The sequence below is a fragment of the Lycorma delicatula genome, chromosome 4 (genome assembly GCF_047948215.1).
Source record: "Lycorma delicatula isolate Av1 chromosome 4, ASM4794821v1, whole genome shotgun sequence".
Classification (NCBI taxonomy): domain Eukaryota; kingdom Metazoa; phylum Arthropoda; class Insecta; order Hemiptera; family Fulgoridae; genus Lycorma; species Lycorma delicatula.
Genome location: NC_134458.1, coordinates 203953264 through 203979032, shown reverse-complemented (window position 1 = coordinate 203979032; position 25769 = coordinate 203953264). Strand labels below are relative to the sequence as shown.

The window sequence follows — 25769 nt, the reverse complement described above, 5'->3', positions numbered from 1 at the left end:
CTTTGATATCAAGAAGGCGTACTACACGGCCTGGGGACGTGGTATTCTTAACACCCTTAAAGAATAGGGAATCAAGAGCTGCATGCATGCATTTATCAAGGATTTCTTAAATGACCGAACTTTCCGTGTTCGTGTTGGAGATTCCTTATCGGGTAGCGTCACTTTGGAGAATGGAGTACCTCAAGGAAGTAAATTAAGTACCTCCTTGTTTACTATAGCCATCAACGTATTACTGAATATGTGCAACCGCGTGCTTCATGTTTGTTATTTTCTTTTGATTTTGCCATATATATTACGTCCCGTTCAATAGCCATAGCAGGGCGACCATTACAGAACACAATATCTCGCTTTGTAACTTGGTCCAAGGTTACCGGCTTCACATTTTCACCTGAGAAAACAAAATGTGTAGTCGTTTCTCGGCTGCGGGACCCTTCCATTCCGCAAGTTTTTCTCAACGGAGAACGTTGTTTTCTCAACGTAGGTATCTCTTTACCTACATCAGATTTTTATTTTTGATAGCCGCCTTTCTCGGGTGAAACACATCAAAAAATTAAAAAAAAACAAAATGTTCCAAACTGCTAGATATGCTACGAGTTCTTAGCAACACCAATTGGGAAGCCGATAGGCTATGTATGCTGCGATTTTATTATTCCTTAGTTCGTTCCCGTTTAGATTATGGTTGTATCGCCTACTCTTCAGCGCGTAATACCGCGCTGAAGATATTAGATGTTACACATCATGCTATGTCAGATGCTATACATCATTTTTACTTTCAGCAAAGTTTTCACCATACTCTCTCCAAAATAAACCCAGACGAAATAGTATGCACAGGTTGATCGAAACAGAATGATACCGTTGGATGCGCGTTTATTCTTAATAGCATAATATATATGTTTGATCACCTAATATTAAAATTGTATTTACTGCAGAACTGTACGCCATAAATAAGGCTTTGAATATCGTTAATCCAAAATACCGTCATATCTTATTTGTAGCTACTCGTGTAGTGCACTTCAAGCTTTAGAATATTTTTACTCTAGACATCTTTGGTTACCGAAATCTATAACGCAATCGTCGAGTTGAACCATCGTAATACACAAGTGAGTGTCCGCTGGATTCTTAGCCACATAGGAATTGCGGGCAATGAACGCGCAGATTCCGCTGCTAAAGACGCATGTCTTTAGCATGTCTTCTTTCACCACTCATCATCGCATGTTACTACATGCGATTTTAACGGTTGTGTAAAACACGCTCTTCGATCAAAGTGGCAAGGTGACTGAACTGCCACAATGGATAATAAACTTCGATACATTAAAAACACTGTGTTGCCATTGGACTCGTCTTTCAGAAAATTACGTCGAGAGGAAGTAGTCCTTTGTCGATTGCGGTTAGACTATACTAGAGTCACACACGTTACCTAATATCAGAAGCAAATACACCAATATGCCGCTTGACTGTGGTTTACATCCTTTTTGATTGCATTTGTTATGCGGCCTTGCGTCATAAATTTAAATTCCCCAGGAACATTCGTCATATCCTGGACAATGTTAAAGAATTTTTGGACCGGGTATTTTTATTTCTTAGAACTATTAGTATTTTACATAGTTCTTTTTTTACTGTTATGTTTCATTTAAAATGTTTATTTTCTTTTGTTATCCGAGAAGGAACCTTATAAACTCTTGTCGGTTTTGGTTAAATTTATTTTTTATAAATATATATTATATTTGTATATCATATTTATTTATTTGTGTTTTTATCTGTGATAGTAGTTATATTTCATATTTTTAGTGATATTGGTTTCAGGTTTTTTAATGTAATTTTATCTGTGTCATTAGTTGTAAACTTTAGCTTTTTAATATTTTAATTTTTAAGGTAGGTTTAGTTTATGTTAATATTCTTTCCGTTATCCGAGTTGGGGCCCTTCACACCCCTATTGGACTTCATTAAATTCGTTTTAGTTTTGTTAAATTCTACTTTTTTAGTTTTACGGTTGTGATATTAGTTTTAACTGTTTTTTTTTAAAGAAATTTTAGCTGTGATTTTAGTTGTAAGTTATTGTTTAATTTTTTAGTTTTCAGTAGTTCTAGTTCTAGTTCTAGTCTTACTTAGCTATTTTTTATTTCTATAAAATTGTATTCCGGGCGATGATTACGCCAGAGCATTCTTTGCCCACAATCCCCCCCCACAAAAAAAAATAATGAAAGTTATTTAATTTTTCATTCATTCATGTCTTCAATATACCGGTTGATATTTAAGTATGGAATCAGCTTTATACTGCATATCTGAGAGTTACTTGTAGGGAGAAAAAAATGGGGTTCTACATAGTAAGAAAATCTGCATTACGGTAGGTTTTTAATTTTTGTCTACCATCTTGTGTCCGCCGTATTGAATATTAAATTTAATCTTTTTAAATACGAAGGTAGGTGATATATGACACACGATTTTGATTTAAAATTTTCCAAGAAAAAACAATGTTGACCCGTTTTTTTCTGCTAATGCCTTCGTTCAAAATTGCAAAACATTCAAAATTGCAATGCCGGAAAAATCGTGTTAAAAATAAAACGAGGTAAAACGCGCTGCGTGAATAATTTCATTGCATTTTACATTCACAATGTATACAATAACTAACTTTAAACAGTGCTATAATATTGATAATAATAAACAGTAAGTAATAATAATTAACAACACATCAAATTAAACGACTATATCAACAAAAAAAAAAGTAACTGATCCGAATAATGTATCTGGCAGTTACTTAAATTATATAATTTAAATCATTTAATTAGTTATGAAAATTAAAATTACTATGAGATGGTTTTCGCTTTGGAGAATAGGATTATTTCTGACGTGGAAGTCATATCTAATCGATTTTATTTAACATTCGCTTTCATAACGCCTAAAAAAAAAGTAACGGTATTTATTTACAGTACGGTAAACGAGTCCCTTTAATATTATTTCAAATATCACTTATTTTAAAACAGTTAGAAAACTTATTTACTATTAGTTCAAGCAGTAGTTTATTTTTGATCTGACTCGAGTCGGCATAACTAGTCAAATGAATGGTCACATCATATAGTCATATTGAGTTTTGTCAAATATAATGTAAATTAAAAATTTCGCATCCTTCAGCTGTGCTGAGCACGATTTTTACCTGATAATTATGAAATTTAAATTTTGTAGTAATATCTTTGTATGCGTGTAGGCTGATTGGAGTGTTTACTGATTAATGTGTAATATGTTGGAAAGGTTTGATTCTGATATGTTATTATTTCTAAAAATACATTTGTATCTGTGGGTGAATGTATGTCCGGTTTACTCAATACTTTGTACATTTACTGTAGCAAATAAACGCTATATTCAGATCAGAAGGTTATTTTATATTTACGTAATAAATTGATTAGATTTTACATTATGCTTTTTTTTATTTTAATATTTAAATTTTTTACGTATTATTACATTTTATATTTACATTATGTTTGGAATGATAGGTGTATTACTACGTGGGCAACGAAATAGAATCGTTCCAGAATTAATTAGAAGAATGAAGGGAATGGGGAAAAACTTTGGTTGATCAGTAACGAGTCAAAAATAAGTTAATCGATAGAATTAAATGGTTTCGTCCATATTAATACATAAAAATAAAAATTTTACGAAATATTAGTGACTTTGTGTGAAAATAAATAAAATCTGTAAATTCAGTAAACCTTTAGAAGGCTTAAGGGAAAAATATTTTGAATTTGTAAAAATATGATATATTAATATATTAATGTACTTTAACGAGTAGAAAAATCTGTATTTTAAAAAATTAACACACAATGGTATGCTCGTAGGTTTTTTTACTAATAAAATAATTCATCACAGAAGCTTACAAAAAAGCCTGTACGAGGGAATGTGAAAATCGAAATTTATAACCTATAAAAAATGCAATCCCTGACCAGGATTCGAACCCGGGACTTCCGGATGAAAGGCCGAGATGCTACCACTTCGTCACGGAGAACGGCAAGGGTTTTGTTAAGAAACATTTTAAATATAATTTTAAATAACTCTTCGGGTAAATATTTTATATCGTTAGGTAATTTATTAAAAACGACTACAGAAGCCTAATAAGGCCCTTGTTTGTAGACCGAAGTACTATTTTGGGTAGCATGGAGATATACGTTTTAATTTGGTTTATTAGATAATCGTTTTTACTTCTTTGTACGAAGTATTGGAAGTATTGTGATCGCGAAAAATTTCGGTTTTCAGATTTCAACCGAAATATCCATTTTGGCTAGTGTGGGCGTGAGTCTGTACGTACGTATGTACCTCGCATAACTCAAAATCGATTAGCCGTAGAATGTCGAAATTTTGGATTTTGGCCTATTGTAATATCTAGTTGTGCACCTCCCTTTTTATTGCAATCGACTGAACCAAAAGTGTCCAAAAAAGCCCAGAATCCAAAACATTTGGATTTTGGACTTTATCTTAACGACGTATCCATAAGTGATACTTATTTTCATTCGTTCCAGAGTTATAGCCAAATAAAATTTAACAAAGTATGACAAAGAGTTTGAATCAAAAAACAATATATATATATATATATATGTTTATTTTTGAGGTGGCTAATAAATTTTAAGAAACATTTCTCTAAAATATTCATATATAGGTAAAGCTTAACATATTTGCTTTCGTAAAGTTTTCTCTAAATCTAACACCCCCTTCAATAAAGGCTAAAATAAAAATTAGATAATAAAAAAAACTTTAATGTATTTTAGATCCGGGATCAATAATTTTAAAAATATTGTAGCCATTCCATTATAGCTATAAATATAACAGTATAAACTTTCAACATATTTTTGAATTATATTTAAATCAGAGGGAGTTAGAGCAAAAGAACAAAAAACGTGTATTTCAATTTTAACAAATGGAAGTTAAAAAATTCTTTTTAGATTATTTGTTGTACAGGTTGGCCGGGAAGTCATTGTACCCCCTAAAGTTAGAAATACAAATTTTTAATGAGTTATAAGTGAAAAATGCGGCAATATAATAATGAATTATTTTATTTACTCGCTTGATACGTAGTATTAATTTTAATGGTCCAGTGGGTCTGTGTGCTTGCCCTCATATTGCACGCACGTCGCCATGTCCTCTGCGACATGGGATGGAGCATTTCTGGTGTTACGTTACGGAAGGCGTCCGTCACAGCGTCACGCAATTCTTCATTTGTGGTGTAGCGAGGGTTGCAGATACGTGTGTCTCGATAATTCCCCGTTATGAATTGCCTTGGGTGGTGTGATCAGGACTTCGTGGTGGCCATGATAACGGAACCGGTGACCCTGGGGTACCGCGGCCGATCCAACGTCCTGGAAATCTTTAATTCAGAAACGCGCAGACTGATAGAGCAAAATGTGCAGGTGCTTCATCCTGCTGCAACCTTCTCGTTTCATGAGATTCTTCTCTTGAAGCTGTAGTATTAACCGTGCCTCCAACATCTTTAAACAAGTTTGTGCATTCACCGGCCCGTCAAAAGAATAACGGCCAAAAAATGACGAACTGTCATTCCAACCCGAATCCTGACGTGCGTTGGATTTCTTTCCGACTCTTTCGCTTAACAAGGATTTTCTATCGTCCGAAATAACACATTTCTGGCACGTGAACTGCGATAGATTGCACATTCGTCAGTAAAAATCACCTTTCCACGGTGCACTGCAGCGGGTAATTTTTCTAATAAAGTGACGTTCCATAGCTACATCTGACACTTCATTGATGAACAGTGGACGAAATGGGCTAACTTTCAAGTCCTTTTTTTATACGGTCTTGCGTTGTCGTCCGCGGTATACGAAGTTCAGCTGTCCGTTTACGAGTCGATTTCATCGGGGATATTTCAATGGAAACTACAACAGCAGCACACGTTTCTAACCGCGTTAACTTTCGTCCACTCCGCGACCTATCTTTAACACTGCCTAATTGAAACTCACGCTTTTCCCAAGCCAGGATTGTTGCTCTTTGTGGTGGCGGCTTATTAATCACTGATTGAGCTTCATTGTTTGATTCGCATGTTGTCGTTCATGAACCCATACACTTGTCACTAACCGCTCCTCGACGCTGTAACTACTCGTGTCTGCCATTTTAACAGAACTGTCTTTTACTCAGAGTGTGTGATGTAAAAGCTCTTGCCAACCGATCCCAAAGAAAATACCGTATATTTTAAACACATATCCTAACTCATATTTTTCGTTAAGTTTAGGAGTGCGGTGACTTCCCGGCCACTCTATAGGTAAAAAATTAGCTTTAATAAAGTTTTGAAGAAAATCGAAACTGGTTTTTCGCGATATATGTAACCTTCATAACGAATTTTGAAAAAAAAAATGAATACGATAAATGCACCATGTTGCATTTATCATATTCATTTTTTTAATGATTAAAAAAAAATCTCTGTTTCCCTATATTTAAGTAATTAATTTATTAACATATCATTGTGTTTATATTTATGATTGTTGTGCAAGCTTTGCTAAAAAGGATGGTCACAAATTTAAAAAAAAAGAAAAAGAATAACAATATCCAACCTTTACCAAACCAGACAACAGAACTGTTTTCCGTTGAGGAGTGTAACTTAACATCATACTTCGGCTTACGAAAAACGGCAGGTATTATTATGCTTTCATTGCCATTTTTTTATAAATTCCCGAACCATTTGAAAAAGCTCACCAATTTACTTAAAATACAGTTTCAAGGTTTTCTGTTGGAAACATGAGTAATCTGTGGATGAATTTTTAAGTAATACTAATTATAAAAAAAGAAAAAAAACACGATGTATCTGCATCCCTTTCAACTTGTACATAAATGTGTGCCCAAAATAATTTTTAATAGCGATTTGTGAATTATTTTGTAACTTTTTTATATAATGTATTTACAAGAGATCAGGACTGTTATCGAGTTTAATAACGGTTTTAAACATTTATTTTTGCTTATAATCGGTTTTTATATTTAAAACCTATCTTATATTGACGTGTTCTATATAATGTATTTTTATGTTTACATCGGAAAAAATATTTATTTATTTTACAGATCCTTTAATTTAATCTAGGATGACCAGCAACCTAAATCAGTGAAAAAAGCACTGATTTATAATTTTGAAAAGATCTTTTTGAACGGCATTTTCGTGTATTTATGTTTTATTAGTTTATCGTTATACTGCATAACGAATAATATCTAATTTTTTTTTTTTTTTTTTTTTAGAGTGGAATTGATATTAATTGATCCATTAGGGAGATTGAAGTTTATTCGGAATCGGGATCTTATTAATTTCATTTTTTGTTATTAATTCGTTGTTTTTTCATATCTGTTTAAAAGTGAAATACTGTTTTAATTAATGTTGCACGTTTGGTTAACATCGCTAAAGGAGTTTACGGTACTAGATAATCACGTTTTCCCTTAAGGTCCTCGTATCCTTGAACTATGGTAGGCATACACAGTTTTGTTGTTTATGTATTGTTAGTTTTAAGTACAGTAATATTATCTCGTAGAATGCTGTAATAATAATAATAGTTTTATGTGTGTGTAACTTTTACGTATAAAGTAAATGTCTACTGCAGCATTTAAAATTCAAAACATGACTGTTATTTTTACTGGAATTTTCCTTCTTATTTTTATTAAAAGTCCGTTACTTCATATATCGTAGAATTGATGTACTTACGCTTTAATTTATTACAACATTAGCTATTGAAAATTATTATTAAAAAAAAAGAAATCCTAAAAATTTAGTTTGTTAATCAGAAGATTTTTAAAAGTCGTTTTTTCCAGTTTAGAATTTTTTTTCTACGAGTGAATATATATATTTTGCGCGCGCTTGTGTGAATACACACACACACAAACACACACGCACACACACACACAGTGAGTGAGAGAGTGAGGGGGGTGTATCACGAAGTTCTGCCGGCACTTTCATAACCTATTCTACTCGTGAAAATAGTGGAAAAGGTTCATATAAACATATGCCCTAAAATGGTTCGTTTGCGAGTTACGGTTAGTGAATGATTTCGCTCGGATTTCACCTATTCCGGTGAAATGAGGTCGTACTGAACTTTTTGGACGTTAATTAAGGAGCAGAATTAGTGATTTCTTATGGTGTTTGATCCGAAAAATTGAATACAATAGGTCCCAAAACCGTATCTGCAGTATTTATTAAGCAATCTCGGGTGAAAACCAATAAATTTGGGTAAAAACCAGTTTTTTATGCTTTTCATACAATAACTTTATTAAATAGATAATAAACACGCAAAACAATTAAACAGATTTGTAGAGAATTTAATTTTGAACAAAATGGTGTAAGATAATTTGAATAAAAGAAAGTTAAAAAAAATTGAATTCTGTTAAAAAACTGTACACTAGACCAAATTGCTTTATACGTACCAATTTATAATAAATGTTCAAAAATGAGCCCCCCATTTTCAACACATTTCTTGGCACGCTTCTGTACTGCTTTTGTTGCTCTTTTTAGTTCTTCAGGGCTGTCCTTAAGGTCCTCGGCCGCATTCATAATACGGACAACTAATTCCTCACGAGAATGTATTTTTGTTTTGTATGCAATATTTTTTATCCATTTCCGGACACAAAAATCTAAAGGAATTAAGACTAAAATCTAAGTTGACTAGCCACCAAGATCAGGTGATCTTGATGGGCAGGAATGTGAACCTACACAGTCCTGCCTACCAAGGGAACGATCCTGAAAAACGATGCGTTTTTCAGGAAAATTATGATTTAAGCGAGTAGAAACGGGACAAGAAAAGCGGTGAGGCGCACCGTCGTGCTCGAAGTATATTTTTCGTCTCAGTGTTAGAGGAACAACTTCAAGTAACTGCGGCAATTCTTCTTGAAGAAAGTGAAACCAGCCCTCATAATTTAAGCGGCTAGGTAATATGAACAGTCCAAACAGCTGATTGTGAAGAAGGCCCCACCATATATTGACGCTAAGTTGTTGTTGAAAATTGCCTGCCACCGTTTCATGAGGATTTACTTCTGCCCATTTTTGCTCATTGCGTTAGTTGTTGACATCTCGATTTAAATTTGTCTCCGTCTGTAAACAAAACATATTTGTAGAGTTGTCGAATTGTATTCCACCAGTTGTAGGACTCCAAGCGAAGCGAACCGTCTCCTAGATGTAGATATTGAACTGGCTATTTGATAAGCACGAAACTTGTTTTAAGTGTCCTCCAAATCATAGAATGCGAAACCCTGATTCGCTTAGAAAGACGTCATGTACTGACTCCTTGATTGCGCCGAACTGCATCGATAATAATTCTATTAATAACAGCGTCGTGTTGTAGAGATCGTTCGTAGCCGGTACGAATACTAGGTATTGAACCTGTTTCCCGAAATTGCGAAGAGTCGCGCTAATTGTTTTGGGACTGGGAATCCTGCCATTCGGAAAACGTGTTTTGTATTCTACTACAGCAGCTTTAGCATAACATTACAGTCACCAAAATTGAATACCGTACCGTATAAGCCTGTTGTAAATAAGAACGCTAACTGGCTGGGAATTATCATAAGAGGGGTTGATTAAAACAGCGGTAGAAGAAGTAACAGCAGATGCAACGAAGAGAGGTGAGAAAGTGTAAAGATTATAGAGCATCTGAATAGAAATGAGAAGTATCAGGAATTCATTAGTTTAATTAGGAACAGGATGGATGTACACGGAAATGATGTGAGGGAACTATCTCAGAGCAGATAACATTATGATATGAGCATGGCAATTATTATTTATTAAAACTTATGAAAATTTTACAAATGTTAGTAAAATATTTTTTAATATGAAAATTTAGATAATTTGTTAACGTTAGATTTAATTTGGATTTCAGAAAATTAAAGAAATATATTATTCGAAATGAAAAGTAATCTGGAAATAAAAATTCAAAGAGATCATATAGAACACTATAAAACAGTAATCCTTACAAAAACTTGATATGATTCAAAAACGCTACAAATATTCGTTAGGAAAAACATAAGCAGAGTTGAAAAAATAATCCTTATAAAATATACGGTCCGAAATATATGGATACAATATACAATGTACGGACTAAGAAAGGCGGAAGAATTATATTAAGGAATAGAAAATATTGAAACATAAATTAAGAAAAGAAGGATAAAAGTGTATGGGTATCAGATAAATTGGTACGAACAGATCGAAAAGACCTCAAGGATCTAATGGTAAGTAAAAATTTTATAAATGAAAGAGATACATATAGGAAGTCGGCTGATGAATCTAAGTTTCAAGTAAACATAAAACCCAAAAGAAATCTTAAATTGAGCGAAGAAAGAAGCAAAGCAGAGAAAATGAGGAAGTTCTGGGAAAAGAAAAAAGCCAAATTATGTAGACATGGTCAAAAAATTGCCTCAGCGAAAAAAAAAAACATAAATAAAATGCTTGAAAAGTATTTAAACATTTATATTATTAGAGGGTTAGTATTTAAAAAAATTATTTACTTTTAGTCAGTATTAAAAAAAAATCACGAGTAACGTTAACAAAAAAATTTAAAAAATCAATCAACATATATAGGTACTTTTAAATTAATTTTAAATTATTACGTTATAAATTGGTGCTATCAAAAAATAAACAAATAAACAATATTATATATTAGAAATTAATTTTTTTTTAAATTAATTAAATCGAAAATATACTATAATCCATGTAGTGTCAAAAAAAAGTATAATTTATCCGAAGCTATCAATATTTTTACGTTAAACAAATTTAATAACATTTTTTTAAAGACGTAACTCTTAAAGTTTTTGGTCACTTTTGGACCCATCAATTCAAGGTGATAAAGAATAAGAGTGTTAAGACGCGAATTAATAAAGTGTTTTTTCTTCGATATTTCGTCAAAATATTGATAATTACTTAAAGTAAATTTATGTTGAAATTTAAAATCGATTGCGGAAAATTTTTTGAGAAAAAAATGAAATTTTTTCTGATAAAAAGTAAAACAAAAATTGGTTAATTTTTCTTTAAAGTTTTCATAAGTTTTAAAAATTCAAATAAATGTGTGTGTTCGAGTGAATCTAGCGTCTTTAGAAAGTTGAAAGTTTTGAATTTTCATTAATAAGTAATTATTATACTGTTTATCTGTGTCGTATGTAAAACTGAATAAAGTAATATTTTATTTTTTTGCTTTATTTTTCAAATTCTAATTTTAAAAATCAAAATCAAACACTTTTAAAGTTTGCCTTATGTGATAATAATTTTTCAAGACATTATTACAGTCAGAATTATGTTATATTCCTTGTTTTTTCATAAGAAAAATAATTTATTTGTGCTCTAAATAGATGTGTTTGACATAATTTAATTGTATCGGTTTTTCGGAGTTACTTTTCTTGGTGTTTTGAACTTTTAACGTGCTAGTAATTTTGAATTGGAGATTATTTTTTAAATTACTCATATATTTTTATTTAAATACAATTTTAGTTATTTATTATTTTTATATTTCAGCGTTGGAACGAAAGATCTCTGTTAGAGCACCCCGGGATGAACTTGTTCAAAAGGGTATCTTATTATTAGAGAGCCCAACCAATCCATTTCCTCAACCACAGCTTCCGCCTACAAGTCAAGGTTTGTTTTAAATAATTTTATCTTTCTACATTATACTATCCTGGTCTATTTTATTTTTATCGAGAAAAATTTTATTCCTGATCGTATAACTGCATAAAAATCTCATCTTTAAATTTTGATCGTTTTTAAAAAAAATGTTAAGTTTTTTATCAGAGTCTTTTTCGAATTTCAGTATGAATAAGTTTTATGAAATTACCTCTATCAAGGATGAATAACCTGTATATAGCAGTTCAAAGAAGAGGTTAAAAAGTAGAGTATTGTATACAGTTTTGTTATAATTACAATGTTTCATTTTAATATGGAATTATATTTATTTTTGTATTTACTGTTTTAAACGATAATAATATTAATTTCTCGTTATTTTCTGTTTATTACTTTTTCTAGTATTGTCGGTTTTAACGAATGAAGTAAATATTTTTCAATATACTCGATAGAGCGCAGTACTTTATATAGTTATTTCTGATAGAGCATAGTACGTATAAATTCCGCTAGATGGCGCTGGTAGTGTCACTCGTGGTAAACAAAACCCACCTACTCGGCACACAATTTTTTGTCGTAGGTGTTCACGGAGACCATGTGTTAAGTTCGTTCATTGCTGTATCCACCGTATCGATTTCAAGGTTTCTGCCGTATACATAGATGGTGCTTGCGTAAACTGTTCGGCACAGTACTGAATGTATATACCATTCATGTGCGCGCGCATACATATCTTCATTAATTTTTAAATAATTTCCATATGTATTTATATTTAATTATAAAATATTAAATCCCTTGTAAATGAATGTTTATTATTTACGTTTAATTATATTTAATTACTTGGGTGAAAAATATTTCAATTTATGGTACTATGAATTTTATAATTGTGTATGTTTGAAGTAGTAATAATATTCACAGTTGTGTTAATAAAATAGTTGTATTAGGTATTGGGCCTTTAATCATTTTATTTCTTAAATATTATTTTCTAACTGATAGTATTATACCAAACTTGTTTTGGTAGAAAAGTAGTTAACTTTTATTCAGAAGTTCCCGCTTCATACTTCATTGTAGTAAGATTCTAAAATTCTGATTCTATTAACAAAATATTACTAATATAAATTTCATAAGTCTTATTTCTTAGTCGCAAACCAAATTCTATTAAATTTGTTATATTCTATACATAGTTATATATTTATCTTTTATATCTCTGGTACCTTACATCGTAAAAACTAACAGAAATTCTTCAAACTAGCCTTCAGACCACTTAAATCTAGTAGTCAGTATGGTATTCTCTAAATCAGTTTGCTTTTGGTTTGTTTCTTTTAATCTAAAAAGAAGAAAAAAGATTATTTACGACAATTCAGCTGAAAAAATCCATTGGACATTGTTTAGGGTACTGTATCAATAGAATTGTTGTGATTGTTTTGGTCAGAGATTTATTGATACTTAATGCATTTTTTGATTAGATAACTAAAAGTGGTCAATCTCATGTGTTTTTTCATATTTAAAATTTACCATGCTGTCTCGTCTCTTTCTTCTTTATATAAATGCATAAAACATGTAATTCCGTTAGTCTATCAACAGCTGATAGCTTTATTTATAATTTATATATTCATTATTTCTATTGTTAAGTACATTTAATAACTCATACAGTTCAAAGTATATATTCAGTTTCATTCATATTCAACAATATAATATATATAAAACGTAGTATTTATGAGTGTTTTATTTAAGTATTACAAATGTATCGGTGATACCAGAGTTAATAAAATGAACAGTTTTGGTCTTGTGGACCGTGGATATATTTAATTTTCTACTTTGATATACAAAGGATTTAATATTCAATCTACTATCATTATCATAAAGAGTCCATGGATACACAGACTTACTTGTAACTCATTTAAATAACATACTCATTATAGTAATATTTTATTTTATTCTATTTTTAACTTTATGATCAATGATTTACATTATTATTATTATAAGAAAAGTTAGTAATTCAAATAGTCTATAAAGGTTTACATAGGAAGGATCTTGGTGCATTCGTTGATAAGTGCATTCATGACATTGATCCACAATGTCATGATAGTCATTCTTTACAAATAAAATTACATAACCTTTTAGTTTTACAAGGCAAATATGATTTTATTCAATCTAAGCTCAAAATACATTTTTATGATGTCCGAGCATTGGCCTAAGAACAGACGGAGGAAGACTTATGCACCATTGAATGTAAATTACAATACTTAATGAATAACAATGATAATCAAAAACCATCTAATGAAAACATTTCAAATACACCAATTAGTCAATACAATTAAATCCAATTAGTTTACCTTTATTCACAGGTAACATTTTGGAGTGGCAACATTTTTATAACACAAAAGAGCTGATTTAATAGATTTACAAAAACTTCATTATGTACAATCTTCTCTAAAAGATGATCCATTGGCCATCATTAAAAATTGCCCTAAGATTTGCTAAAATCAAGTTATGATAACAAATATTTAATCGCATTTCACTATGCTGATTGCATTTTAAGATTAGACTATATTAAAGAAGAATCCCTAAATATTCTATCTAATCTTATTAATGAAATTTCCTCACATGTACATGCATTTGAAGCAAATACAGCTTCCTATAATACATTTGAATTTATCATAATTTTGTCTTTAACATCAAAATTGGATCATAACACGTCAAGATCATGGAAGGAGAAATAAATCAAAGGTTCCTTACATTCAAAGACTTAACAGAATTTTTTAACATTAAAAGACAACTTCTTGAAATATTAATGTAGATATTAATCAAAGCAAAGGACTACAATAATTCAACAAAGACTTCAATACAAATAAGCAATATAAAAGATATGCTAGTTAACTTTTCATCAATGTAAAGAATTTTTAAACTTTTCCATTAATGATCGGAAAAACGTTTTGAAGAATAGTTTAACTGTTTATGTATGGGTCATTCTATTAATTGTACAAATTTAATGATTCTAATTAGTAAATAACTCTAAGATTAATACGTATTGCTCATTTAAGAATCATTCAAATGGAAACATAATTTTGTCAGCAGCGGTATGTAATACCATAAATATACATGGTTAATACACATTCTTGTAGAATATTGGATTCAGGTAGTCAAGCGAATTTCTGCACACATAGTTTTGCCTTATAAAGAATAATCTTACTGTCGTGGGAATAAACAATTCATTGTCATAATCAGAATATAGTGTCAAAATAACATTGCATTCCAAATATAAGAACTTTACATTCTGCATTTATATTTTATATTTCAATTTGCCTCATAATATATTTCTGGCAGATCTCAAATTTAATATACCAAATACCACTGATATCCTGATAGGAACTAGTATTACTTGAGCCTTTTCCTGGCAGGTAAGTTCATTCGAAACTACAGACATCCCATTATTCAAACTAAATTAGGGGATATAATCAGCAGCAATATCCTGCTTGTTCGCAATAATGATGGGGTCTTTTTGGAATTCACCCTCTCTTAATTTTTTTTAACTAGTGGGCCAAAAATCTATGATTTTAATATCCAATATGAATTAGGTGGGAAAAATAACAGGAAATAACTCAATAGCAGGAAATATTGATATTAATAACCAGATTGGAGAAATAACCCAATAACACTAACATGCTGTTTTATACCAGTCACTTTAAACATTCTCCATATTAACATATTTTACATATTAAAAATATAAGCATTACGATCAACCAAGCTTAACCTACACTCGCTTTGATCGCTAACCTCGACTAACAGTATTGTTTTGATTATTTTAATAATAATTGCAATAATTACTGAATTTATTATTTAAATATTCAAAACATTACTATTAATTAGTCAGCTTTAGTGAGTGTAGGTTAAGTTTCGAGATTGTATTTATAACCCACCGGGTTGGTCTAGTGGTGAAAGTGTCTTCGCAAATCAGCTAATTTGGAAGTCGAGAGTTCCAGCGTTCAAGTCCTAGTAAAGGCAGTACAGACTTGAATACTAGATTGTGGATACCTGTGTTCTTTGGTGGTTGGGTTTCAGCTAACCACACATCTCAGAAACGGTCGACCTGAGACTGTACAAGACCACACTTCACTTACACTCATATATATCATGCTCATTCATTATCTGAGGTAATGCCTGACGATGATTCCCGGAGGCTAAACAGTAAAAAGGAAGGAAGATTATATTTATAAAATAAATATAAATGTTTATAGGAATTGTAATCAAAATGGTTACATCTGATTATTGGGTTATTCCTCCAACCTGGTTACTGTTAATATCAATATTTCCTGCATTTTGAAACGTGCATACTCCCACTCTAATTCTTAGTGGATATCTCTCAACTCCACTTGAGCAATTCTGGAAAACAGAAGAATTACCAATGATACATCAGTTAATGATTTTTGTAAGTGTGAACATTTCCAGTCGAATACTATTCGAGTTGTAACTTTACCACGCAAATCTGATAATATTCGATTAGACGATTACTTCGCTAAGAACAAATTTTTATCCTTAGAAAGAAAATTTATTAACATTCCTAAACTTAAAATGGACTATTCTAATTTCATACAGGAATAGTTGAATTTAAGTCATATGACACTACTCATTTTTGAGGATTTACTAATTGACCGATCATATGTGTATTTACCACTCCATCCAGTATCCAAACCATCAAGTTTGACGTCTAAATTACGAGTTGTCTTCGATGGTTCAGCAAAAACCACCAACGGTTTATCCCTTAATGATACTTTATTAGTTGGACCTGTGGTTCAGCAAGACCTATTTTCTGTATTACATAGATTTAGGAGTCATAATTATCATCATTTTAGATATAACAAAAATGAATCGTCTGGTCTTTTTAGTTAAACCTAGCGATTCCAACTTACAGTGCATATTATGTGGTGTGATTTACCAGATCACGAAATAAAACATTACGCATTACGAACAGTTATATATGGAACTGTTGGTGCATCATATTGAGCCACTAGATGCTTAATTCAAATAGCTAATGAAAAAGAACATGATATACCATTAGCATGTAACTGTATTCGATATGATTTTTACGTTAATAACCTTATTACAGGTTCTCATAATCTAAACTAGTCAATTAAAAAGATTTCCACATTATTACAACATTGTTTTCCATTATGTAAATAGTTTTCAAATCATTTCATTTCCTCCCTTGATCACGATTCTTTCATCCCTACAAAGAAATGTATGTACTTTGGGAATTCAATGGAATAATTACACAGATACATTTCATTTTCAAACCACTCATTCTAATAGCTCTTAATTATTACAATGACACTTTTTAGGTATTATAGTAAGCATATTTGATCCTTTAGGCCTTAATGGTCCTATTCTATTTTGTTATAAATTTTTCATACAAGTACCATGGTAACTTAAAATAGGTTGGGATGACACACTACACAGTACAGTACCTGACAAATTGGTTCAAATCATATGATCAGTTCACTTAATTGAATCAATTACGGTAAATCGATCTATAAAACCTAATATTAATAGTAAAATCAAATCGATTAAGTTTCATGGATTTTCTGATTCTTCCATAAATTGTTATGGTTGCTGCATTTATATACGAACTGTGTATTCGCCAATCATATAGTCACATTTAATCTATTGTTCTAAATCGAAGCTTATTGCCTTGAAACAGACATTACCCAGGCTTGAGTTATGTTTATTACTCGCTCGTTTATTAGTAAAAACAACCAAGGCACTAGATAAAATATAACAAAATACACCTTTATACTGATTCAACAATGGCACTGTGTATTGGATACATGTATAATGATCTATCTGCCAGGAAGACATTTATTAGCAACAGAATTTTTGAAGTACAACAAAATAGTGCAGTTGCTATTTGGCACTACGTCAGATTTTCTGATAATCCAGCTGACGTATTAAAAATAAATTAAAATGTTACTTTGGTAGCATGGTCCAATTTGGGTCTCACAATCTTCAACCTACTGGCCAGACAATCATAATCTTAATTTTAATAAATGCCATTTGAATTCTGATCATTTTATCAGAAAAACATTAAACCATGTCAACGTCATGGGTATCTATCGTTATAATTGCTTATACAAAGAGATTTTCATCCTTATATACTTTACTCTGCACTTTTCGTTATTGTTTTAGATTTATGTAAGTCCATCTAAATGAATTTCTGGTCATTTACTATACAAGAACTAAACCAGACTTTTACCTTCTTATTGCTACAATCACAATCCATGTATTTTAATAATGAGATAAATAGCATTAAACATAATCAAATTATTTTTAAACAAATTAAACCTTTTTCTCTAGATCCATTTCTAGACGGTTAAGGTTTGTTACGAGTAGGTGGCAAATTACAACATTCTTTATTACATTACCAGGTAAAACATCCTATCATCTTCACCCTACAGCAAGTTTAATAAAACTAATAATTAATGCCGAACATTTGCGTCTGCTACAAAAATATTGAATTGTAAACGGCAAGAAAATCATTTCATTAATCATTCGTAAGTATTTAAAGTGTTTTCGATTTAATGCAAAGCCCCAACATCAACAATTTGGTCGGTCAGCTATCATTCTTATATTACATCATGAAGGGCAGATATCCAAATCCTTCAGTAAGTCATGCATTGCTCCGTTCATATCTTTGTGCTACCAAAGCTATACATTTGGAATTGGTTTCAGATTTAACTTCACAATCATTCATTGCAACACTAAAAAGATTCATATCTCGTAGGGGAACTCTACTCAAATCGTCTCAGATAACGTTTCTAACTTCCGTTGTGCTAAAATCATTTTACACAATTTATACAAATGAATTCAAATTAGATTCAAACATTTAAACTAAAAAAGAAATCAATTGGTCTTTCACTCCTCCTACTTCTCCGCATTTTGGTGGTTTATGGGAGAGCGCGATTGTCAATTTTGAAAGTTGTTAAAATTTTCAATTTTAACTCAAATTGAAGCATGCCTTTAACTCACGCCCCATCTTCTCTGTTTCTACAGATCATAGAGACCCGGAACCTTTATCTCCAGGACATTTTATTATTGGTTCCCCACTTACTACCTTGCCTGAACCTAATTATCAAAAAATCAAAATGAATCGTTCAGGTCGCTGGCAATTACTTCAAAATTCATTCATTCAATTGGAAACGATGGTCCAAAGGATTGTAATTATCTCTATTACCTACAGCAACGCAATGTGGCAATATCCATCACGTAATCTCTCAGTAGGAGACAAAATCCATCACGTAATCTCTCAATAGGAGACTATATACTAATTACCGACGAAAATTCCGCACTCATGTACTGGAAACATGGAGTAATTACACAAACTTACGCGGGTTCTGATAATATTGAATACTTCGGTTGATATAAATACTTCCAATGGTCAGATACCATTATCCAGTAATTGAATTATTAGTCGTATTTATTTATGTATTCGTAGATTATATTTCATGTTATCAGATGTAATTTTAATATTTTTATTAGCTTTCATTACTGTAGATCATATTTCATTTAATCTTACAAAAAATATTCTTTTTTTGGCGGACAGTATGGTCAGTCTCATTTGTTTTTTCATATTTACAATTTACCATGCTGTCTCGTCTTCTTCTCAGTTTTTTCTTTATATAAATGCGTAAGACATTTAATTCAGCTGCCTATCAACAGCTGATAGCTTTATTTGTAATTTATATTTTCATTATTTCTATTGTTCAGTATATTCAATAACACGTACAATACAGACGTATTTATACATAGTTTCTTTCATTCATAATTTCATTTATATTCAACAACATATGAAATATATGTATAAAATATATTATTTATGAGTGTTTTGTATTGTAAGTGAATCAGTGACACCAGAGTTAATAAAATATTTTAACAAAAAGGAAACAGTAAAACGACGTCGTGGTTGGTAGCCGTATATCTTAAATTTAAAAACGAAACCTATTACATAACTTTTTTGTCTTGTGACTTTTGGTGAAATGTCTGTTCCAGTGACCCGTTTCAGAATATATTCCATAATCAGACATTTCAGAATTATTGAATCGTATAGGTCTCGAATACCGACACTAAAAACACAATAATAATTGTTTTGTCAATATTACATCACTGTACTGCTTTTCCTGTTGATTTTTATTGTTACCGTAATCGTAATTTTTCTATTAGAGATTTTTATTTGGTAACGTAAGTTTCCATCAGTCTCGTTAGAAAAGATAGTTCTATGAAATGTTTTTATTCGGCGCAGACTTGCTCTTTTATTGGACTTATTACTGTTGTGCTATGTATATTTACGCTGCAGGTTTTTAAATAGCTGTTCTGTTGTATTTTAAAGAAATTCTCATTGTATTATTGCAGAAATATAATTGAAATTTTATATTACAAATTTAATATGTAAGAATGAAAATTAAATGCTTTTTACCTGCATCTGTTTTAAAATACAGGTGATTCAAGAGAAAATACATACATTCAACATATATGTCCAAAAAAATTATTATCGAGTTACGGCTAGCTAAGAATTTCGCCAGCTTAATCAGACCTAATTCACTGTTTATCAATTCTAAGATTCAGAATCTTCTTAACTTTAATAGCTTCTCGTTCCATTGTGATATGTTTACTTAAGAGTTTCCAGTGGATAAGTCCTTTTTAAATAAATTAACTGCCCAGTTATCAGGACTCTGTAATAATCCAGGAGTACCTGGTAAAACCTCACAGCGTCTTTGATACTGCAAGCGTGCTCATTGATAAATCGTGGTCCTAGCACCTGCTGAAGCTATATGCATATATCTATTGTTTGGTATCTGGATGTTAAATTTAACCCGTAATTCTCTTTCTGATCACATTAACATGAGAATCTGCGTGCTTCATGTTGAGAATGCTCTCACATTTTGAATTGGGATTTTCAGTTTGGAAAAACCCATATTAAGACTTTTTCTCTTCACTTAAGTAACCGTAGCGTCGGGCAAGTCTGTATTCTTCTTTTCCACCTCTTCCCTGTCATTAACCAACTTTTACCTACCACCTTTCAGTCGATTTCATTCTGTCCTTGCATTCGTAAACAGCTTAATCTTTATTTCATCAACTATCCTTGCCACTTATCCAAACCATCCCAACTTTATTGCAGATTTAAGCATCTCCTCGTCCCCTCAATGTTCTTTCCTATCGATAACCTAATATCCCAGTTTCCAAATCTCGTACACGATTCCATATTTCCCACCTTAAATTCTGGTCCACGCCAAGGCTTCTTACACCATCTTGTATCGCTTAATTTCCCTGAGTGAACGATCACCATAAGATTTTGTACGGGGTATGAATTTCTTATTTGGCTCTGTGCCTCCCTTCATTCCTAGATATCTTTATTACTCTGGTAATAATCTTTTGAAACCACAGTCTTTGAGGACGCGATTTTTCGTCATGCCCGAGACTAGGCAACCATTATAAAAGCTAAATTATTTAGTTGGGGTGAAATTTGGAATAGGTTTCTGCGTTGTATTTGCTGTAAAGTGTCTAATTTTGTCTTGTCCGTGGGATATTCCTTCTGAGGATTTTAGTGTTTCGTCCTTAAAAGGTTGGCGTGAAGTGTTTCTCTCGTTTTGTTGTATAACTTAATTTATAATCTGATCGTAGCCTCTTGAGAAAATTTTAATGTCTCGGTTCTGCTACTTATTAGAAAAAGTTTCTTATTTTATAATTTTAGATTAGTTAAGGTCATTGGGTATTTTCCTTCCTTACCTGTTACGGATAATTACATAACTTTATATATTTTTTAACTTATCTGGACCTGTTTGGCGTAAATTCTTTCTAATTTCAAAGATAAACATTTATGTTTAATTTCAAATTAATGTGGATTATTTAATTTGATTATGGTTATTTAATTTACACGTTCAGTATTGTGGTCATCTTTTGTTAAAATTATGGTGTTATTCCTTTTGGCCTAATTTTTTTCCACAATTTTTTTAAATTATTTGTTAAATTTTCTTCCAATTTTGTGCTTTAAATGTTATATTTACTAATTTCTACTTAAAATTACGATTTATATCTTAATTGGGAAGGTTTAGCGTCTTTGTTCATCCCGAGATTTGGATTCGAATCCCGGTCAGACCATATTTTCACATACTACAAAACTCATTATCATCCATAAATAACTGTATATTTTGAAGTCGGCCTGTTGTTCCTGTATAAATTAATAAAAATAACTTATGTCCGTAATATTATTGAAAAATATATATATAATTACTTATTAATTATACTAGTTGCTCAGCAAGGCAACTAGTATCAATATCCTAATATCCTATATTAGGATATTAGGATAGTATCCTAATATAGGATATTATCCTAATAATATCTGCTGTGCTCTTTGGGGCATAAAAGAAGATTCAGTTTTTGAAAACTGATTTATTTAAAACTAACTTAACTATAACTTTACTTGTATTTTTAACTTTAACTTTAGTTATGAAATTTACTAAAATTTTACAAAATAATTGTAACCGTTTTCCATACAACCTGTGAAGTACAGCCAGTCTTGAAAATTTTCAAGACTGAAAATAAAAAGCAAAAATGAATCTTATCTTGTGAAATACACGATTCATTTTTGCGTGCTTCACATTAATTGCGTATTACGAAAAATTACTGTAATTAAAAGATTTTTTCTATGTTTTTCCGGTACTTTAATTATTAATTTCGATTTCTTATTTCTATTTCATAATTTTACCGTTAGCCCTTGTACTGCTATCAAATACGCTGTTTGATTTTAAAAAAATTGGTCGCGATGAGTTATTTCGAAATAAGAGAATCACTGGATAATCGGATCGGATCTACGTGGAACTCCATGGACAATTCCATCTTCAACTCTGTGAAAAAAATGAAATCAAAATACATTCTGTGAACCTTAAATTTTGCTACTATCATTTTCCTGGTACATGAAGTTATATTTCAATATGACTATTTTCTACATACAACTCTATCCCTAAGCATATTTATGTTGAACTAATGTTTTTTTGTAAACCATTTATACCGGGTGATCATTTGAAAAGTTAATTTATTATTCAACACGTATCACTGTATACCTTTTTTTTTTTTTTCCCCCTACTCTCCCCGACCGGATATCCAATTAAGTATACTCAGTCGGAGAGAGTGTCCTTTTACTCTCAAAGGAGGCGTCCCCCACCCGCCGGCTATACGTCCGGCACGGCAGGTTGCCTCCCCGGTCTCGGATCTTATGTTTTACATTGCCTGCCTCTAATCCCCCGCTTTAGAGCCAAGGTCCGGCTATGCCGTCCCCCAGCGCCTCAGCAGGGAACCGGGACTCGGTCTTTACGCCTTTGGCCTCTAATCGACAGCGCCGACCCCACAAAGAGCCTAGGCTCCCGCAGGGACGACCCCGCCGACCGGGACTTGGTCTTTTATTTTAACCCAAACTCAAACTCCCCTGGAGTTCACCCCCTTCTCAGGTACCCGCACACCAAGGCGTACAGGCCCTCCATGGAGTGACTGTCCGCCCTACCCTACTGTTTATACTCCCTTCTTCTGTCTTCATCCTCTTTGGCCCGCAGGACCTCCCCGGCGAACCTGCGGAACCATTCCCAGTTCTCATTGTTGTACTCCAACCAGTTTATGAGATTTTCTGGTGTAAGACCATTAATTACTATTTGACCTCTGTTAACATCTTGTTACATATGAACAAGATGCACAATCTTGGACATATGAACAACGTATGTTCGGCATCGTCGTTCTCTGGACAATAGATGCACTGCGGGGTGGCTCTCTTCCGATCCTATACAGATACTGACCGAAAGAGCCGTGCCCCGTCAGTAATCGTGTCATGTAAAAATTGACATCTCCGAGTCTATTGTTATTCCAGGTTTTAATATTAGGGATTAGGCGTCTGGTCCATTCTCCCACTCTGGACCCTGTCCACTCTTCTTGCCATTCTTGTTCTATAATCCCTTCCATCTCTTCTTTCGACATAAAGTGTCTGAGGGTTCTGGCTTTTATCTGAAGGTCTATGGGTAGGACCCCGGTCAGTACGCACAACGCGTAATACGATACCGTACAGTAACTAGCAGCTACACGCAGCAATGCCAGTCTATGGATACTTCTCAACTTCTTTTTATTTCGCTGTATGTTCATTGCCGCCCCCCCCCCCATATGGGAGCCGCATACAGTACCGTCGAAGTGATAGCCGCGGTTATCAATCTTCGAATAACCATTTTAGGTGTGCCGTGGTTTTGAAATAATCCTTTTAATCCCTTTACAGCAGGAGTAACTCTCCCACAAATCATATCAATATGCTTTCTGAACCTTAAACTTTTTTCCAGAAGTACCCCCAAGTATTTTGTTTCTTTTACTTCATCAATTCTCTGTCCTCTGATATTTAGATTCACACTTCTTAATGGTCTTCTACCCGAGAGGACCAGGCAACAGGATTTATTAGGAGCTATTTCTAATTTGTTATCCTCCATCCATTCATCTATTGTTCTAAGCGCTTGGTTTGCCTTGTTCTCCAGTTCATTAATATCTCTGTCTTCTACTAATATTGCGATATCATCCGCGTATCCTACTATAGATACCCCTTCGGGGTAGTTCAGCCTGAAGATTTTATCATAGAAAACATTCCATAAGGTTGGGCCAAGGACAGATCCCTGCGGCACCCCTCCGAATACCTGAAATATGGCTTTCCTTTCTAGGGTTTTGACCTCTATGAACCTATTTTGCAGATATTGATCTATCTGATTTACTAAGTATTTACTTATTTGCATGGCTTGAAGCGCCTCAATGATGGCTGTCCAGGGGACCGTACCAAATGCGTTTCTAACATCAAGCATTATGATCATGGGGATTTTTCTAGTCCTCCATGTACCGCTTCTGCAATTTAATGCCAAGTTTTTTACCTTCTCGACTGCGGTCACACTGTATGATACCTGTTGACGGGTATGTATACCCGTCGTATTTCTGTATGCAGGCATGTACACCATTCTCGGGGAAATCTTTTTAAAATTTTCAAAGGGTTGGAACCACTCTCAAAAATCTTTAATGGCAATGGTAGCATTTAACTACCCGAAAAAATAATGAATTTTGGTGAAAAGAGAATTAAAATCCGCCCATCCCTTCGCTCGGTAGGTGCTAACAATCATTTGGAGGGTAGTAAATTTTTAAATTTCATTCCAACAAAAATAGCTATAAAATTACGTGATTATTATTTCTTTCGTCATTTGAAATAATCATAATCTGCGGATTAAAATGTGAAAATTATTTTTTGAACTACAAACACAAAATTTCGCTCTTAAATGTTTTCTAAATTTTCAAGGGTTGAAAACTTACGATTAAAAATTTGTTTTTTTAGGTTACGTTGGGATAGTGTTACTGACCCAAAGCATTAGGTCTGAAGTCGTCCGTTCTAGTTAAAGAATATGAGTTTTAAGTTTCTCCAGAATTATAAAAACGTGCCAGTAAACACAGTTAAACATACGAAAAACCAAGAATAAGGTAGGTATCTACTTATTTGCTGGCAACATGTTGAAAAATTGATTACCTTGTTATAATAGATTATAAATTTCTGCCAACTATTGAGATCTTAGTTTCTATTGTAATTTTTTGCAAATTGTTTTCTTTCATATTGTATGTAATTAGTGGCAAAAAGTATTTGTTTCATAATCTTTTGTTTAAATTGTGTTCTTTAGTTAAAACTGGCATTTGGTTTGTTATTGCTCTACCATTTGGCCTTTCATTTTTGTGTTTCATATATTTGTACCGCTAAAATGACTTACAATTTCGAAGAAAGGACTGAATTAATTTTTACATACGGAGAACAAAATGTGCTAGAACTGCCCAAGCGTTTAATGAACGGCATCCAGATAGAAATATTTCATATTTTTACGTTATAAAACTTGTAAAAAAAAAAAAACAATTCGCAGAAACCGGATCCGTCATGAATAAGAAACGTGCAGGGCAAAAGGTTTTAGACGAATTAATTTCGGTGTAATTCTTGGAAAATTAGTAGGAAATCCTCAGAGCTCAATTCGTAAAATATCCTGTGAAACTGGGATTTCTTATGGTTGTGTTTACTACATTAAAATTGAATACATTTTTTCCGTATAAAATTCAACCGCATCAAAAACTGAATGAGGATGATGCTGGCAGAAAGATTGAATTTTGTGAAGAAATGATT

General features: G+C 32.2%; 1 protein-coding gene across 1 annotated transcript in view; it reads left to right on the top strand.

Moving 5' to 3' along the window:
• Positions 1–25769, top strand: part of LOC142324229 (phosphatase and actin regulator 2) — an 878850-nt gene that overhangs the window by 468783 nt on the left and 384298 nt on the right. The window contains exon 3 of the mRNA XM_075365060.1: positions 11462–11581. Within this exon, the coding sequence (XP_075221175.1) occupies positions 11462–11581 (120 nt within the window). The remainder of the gene's footprint in view (positions 1–11461; positions 11582–25769) is intronic.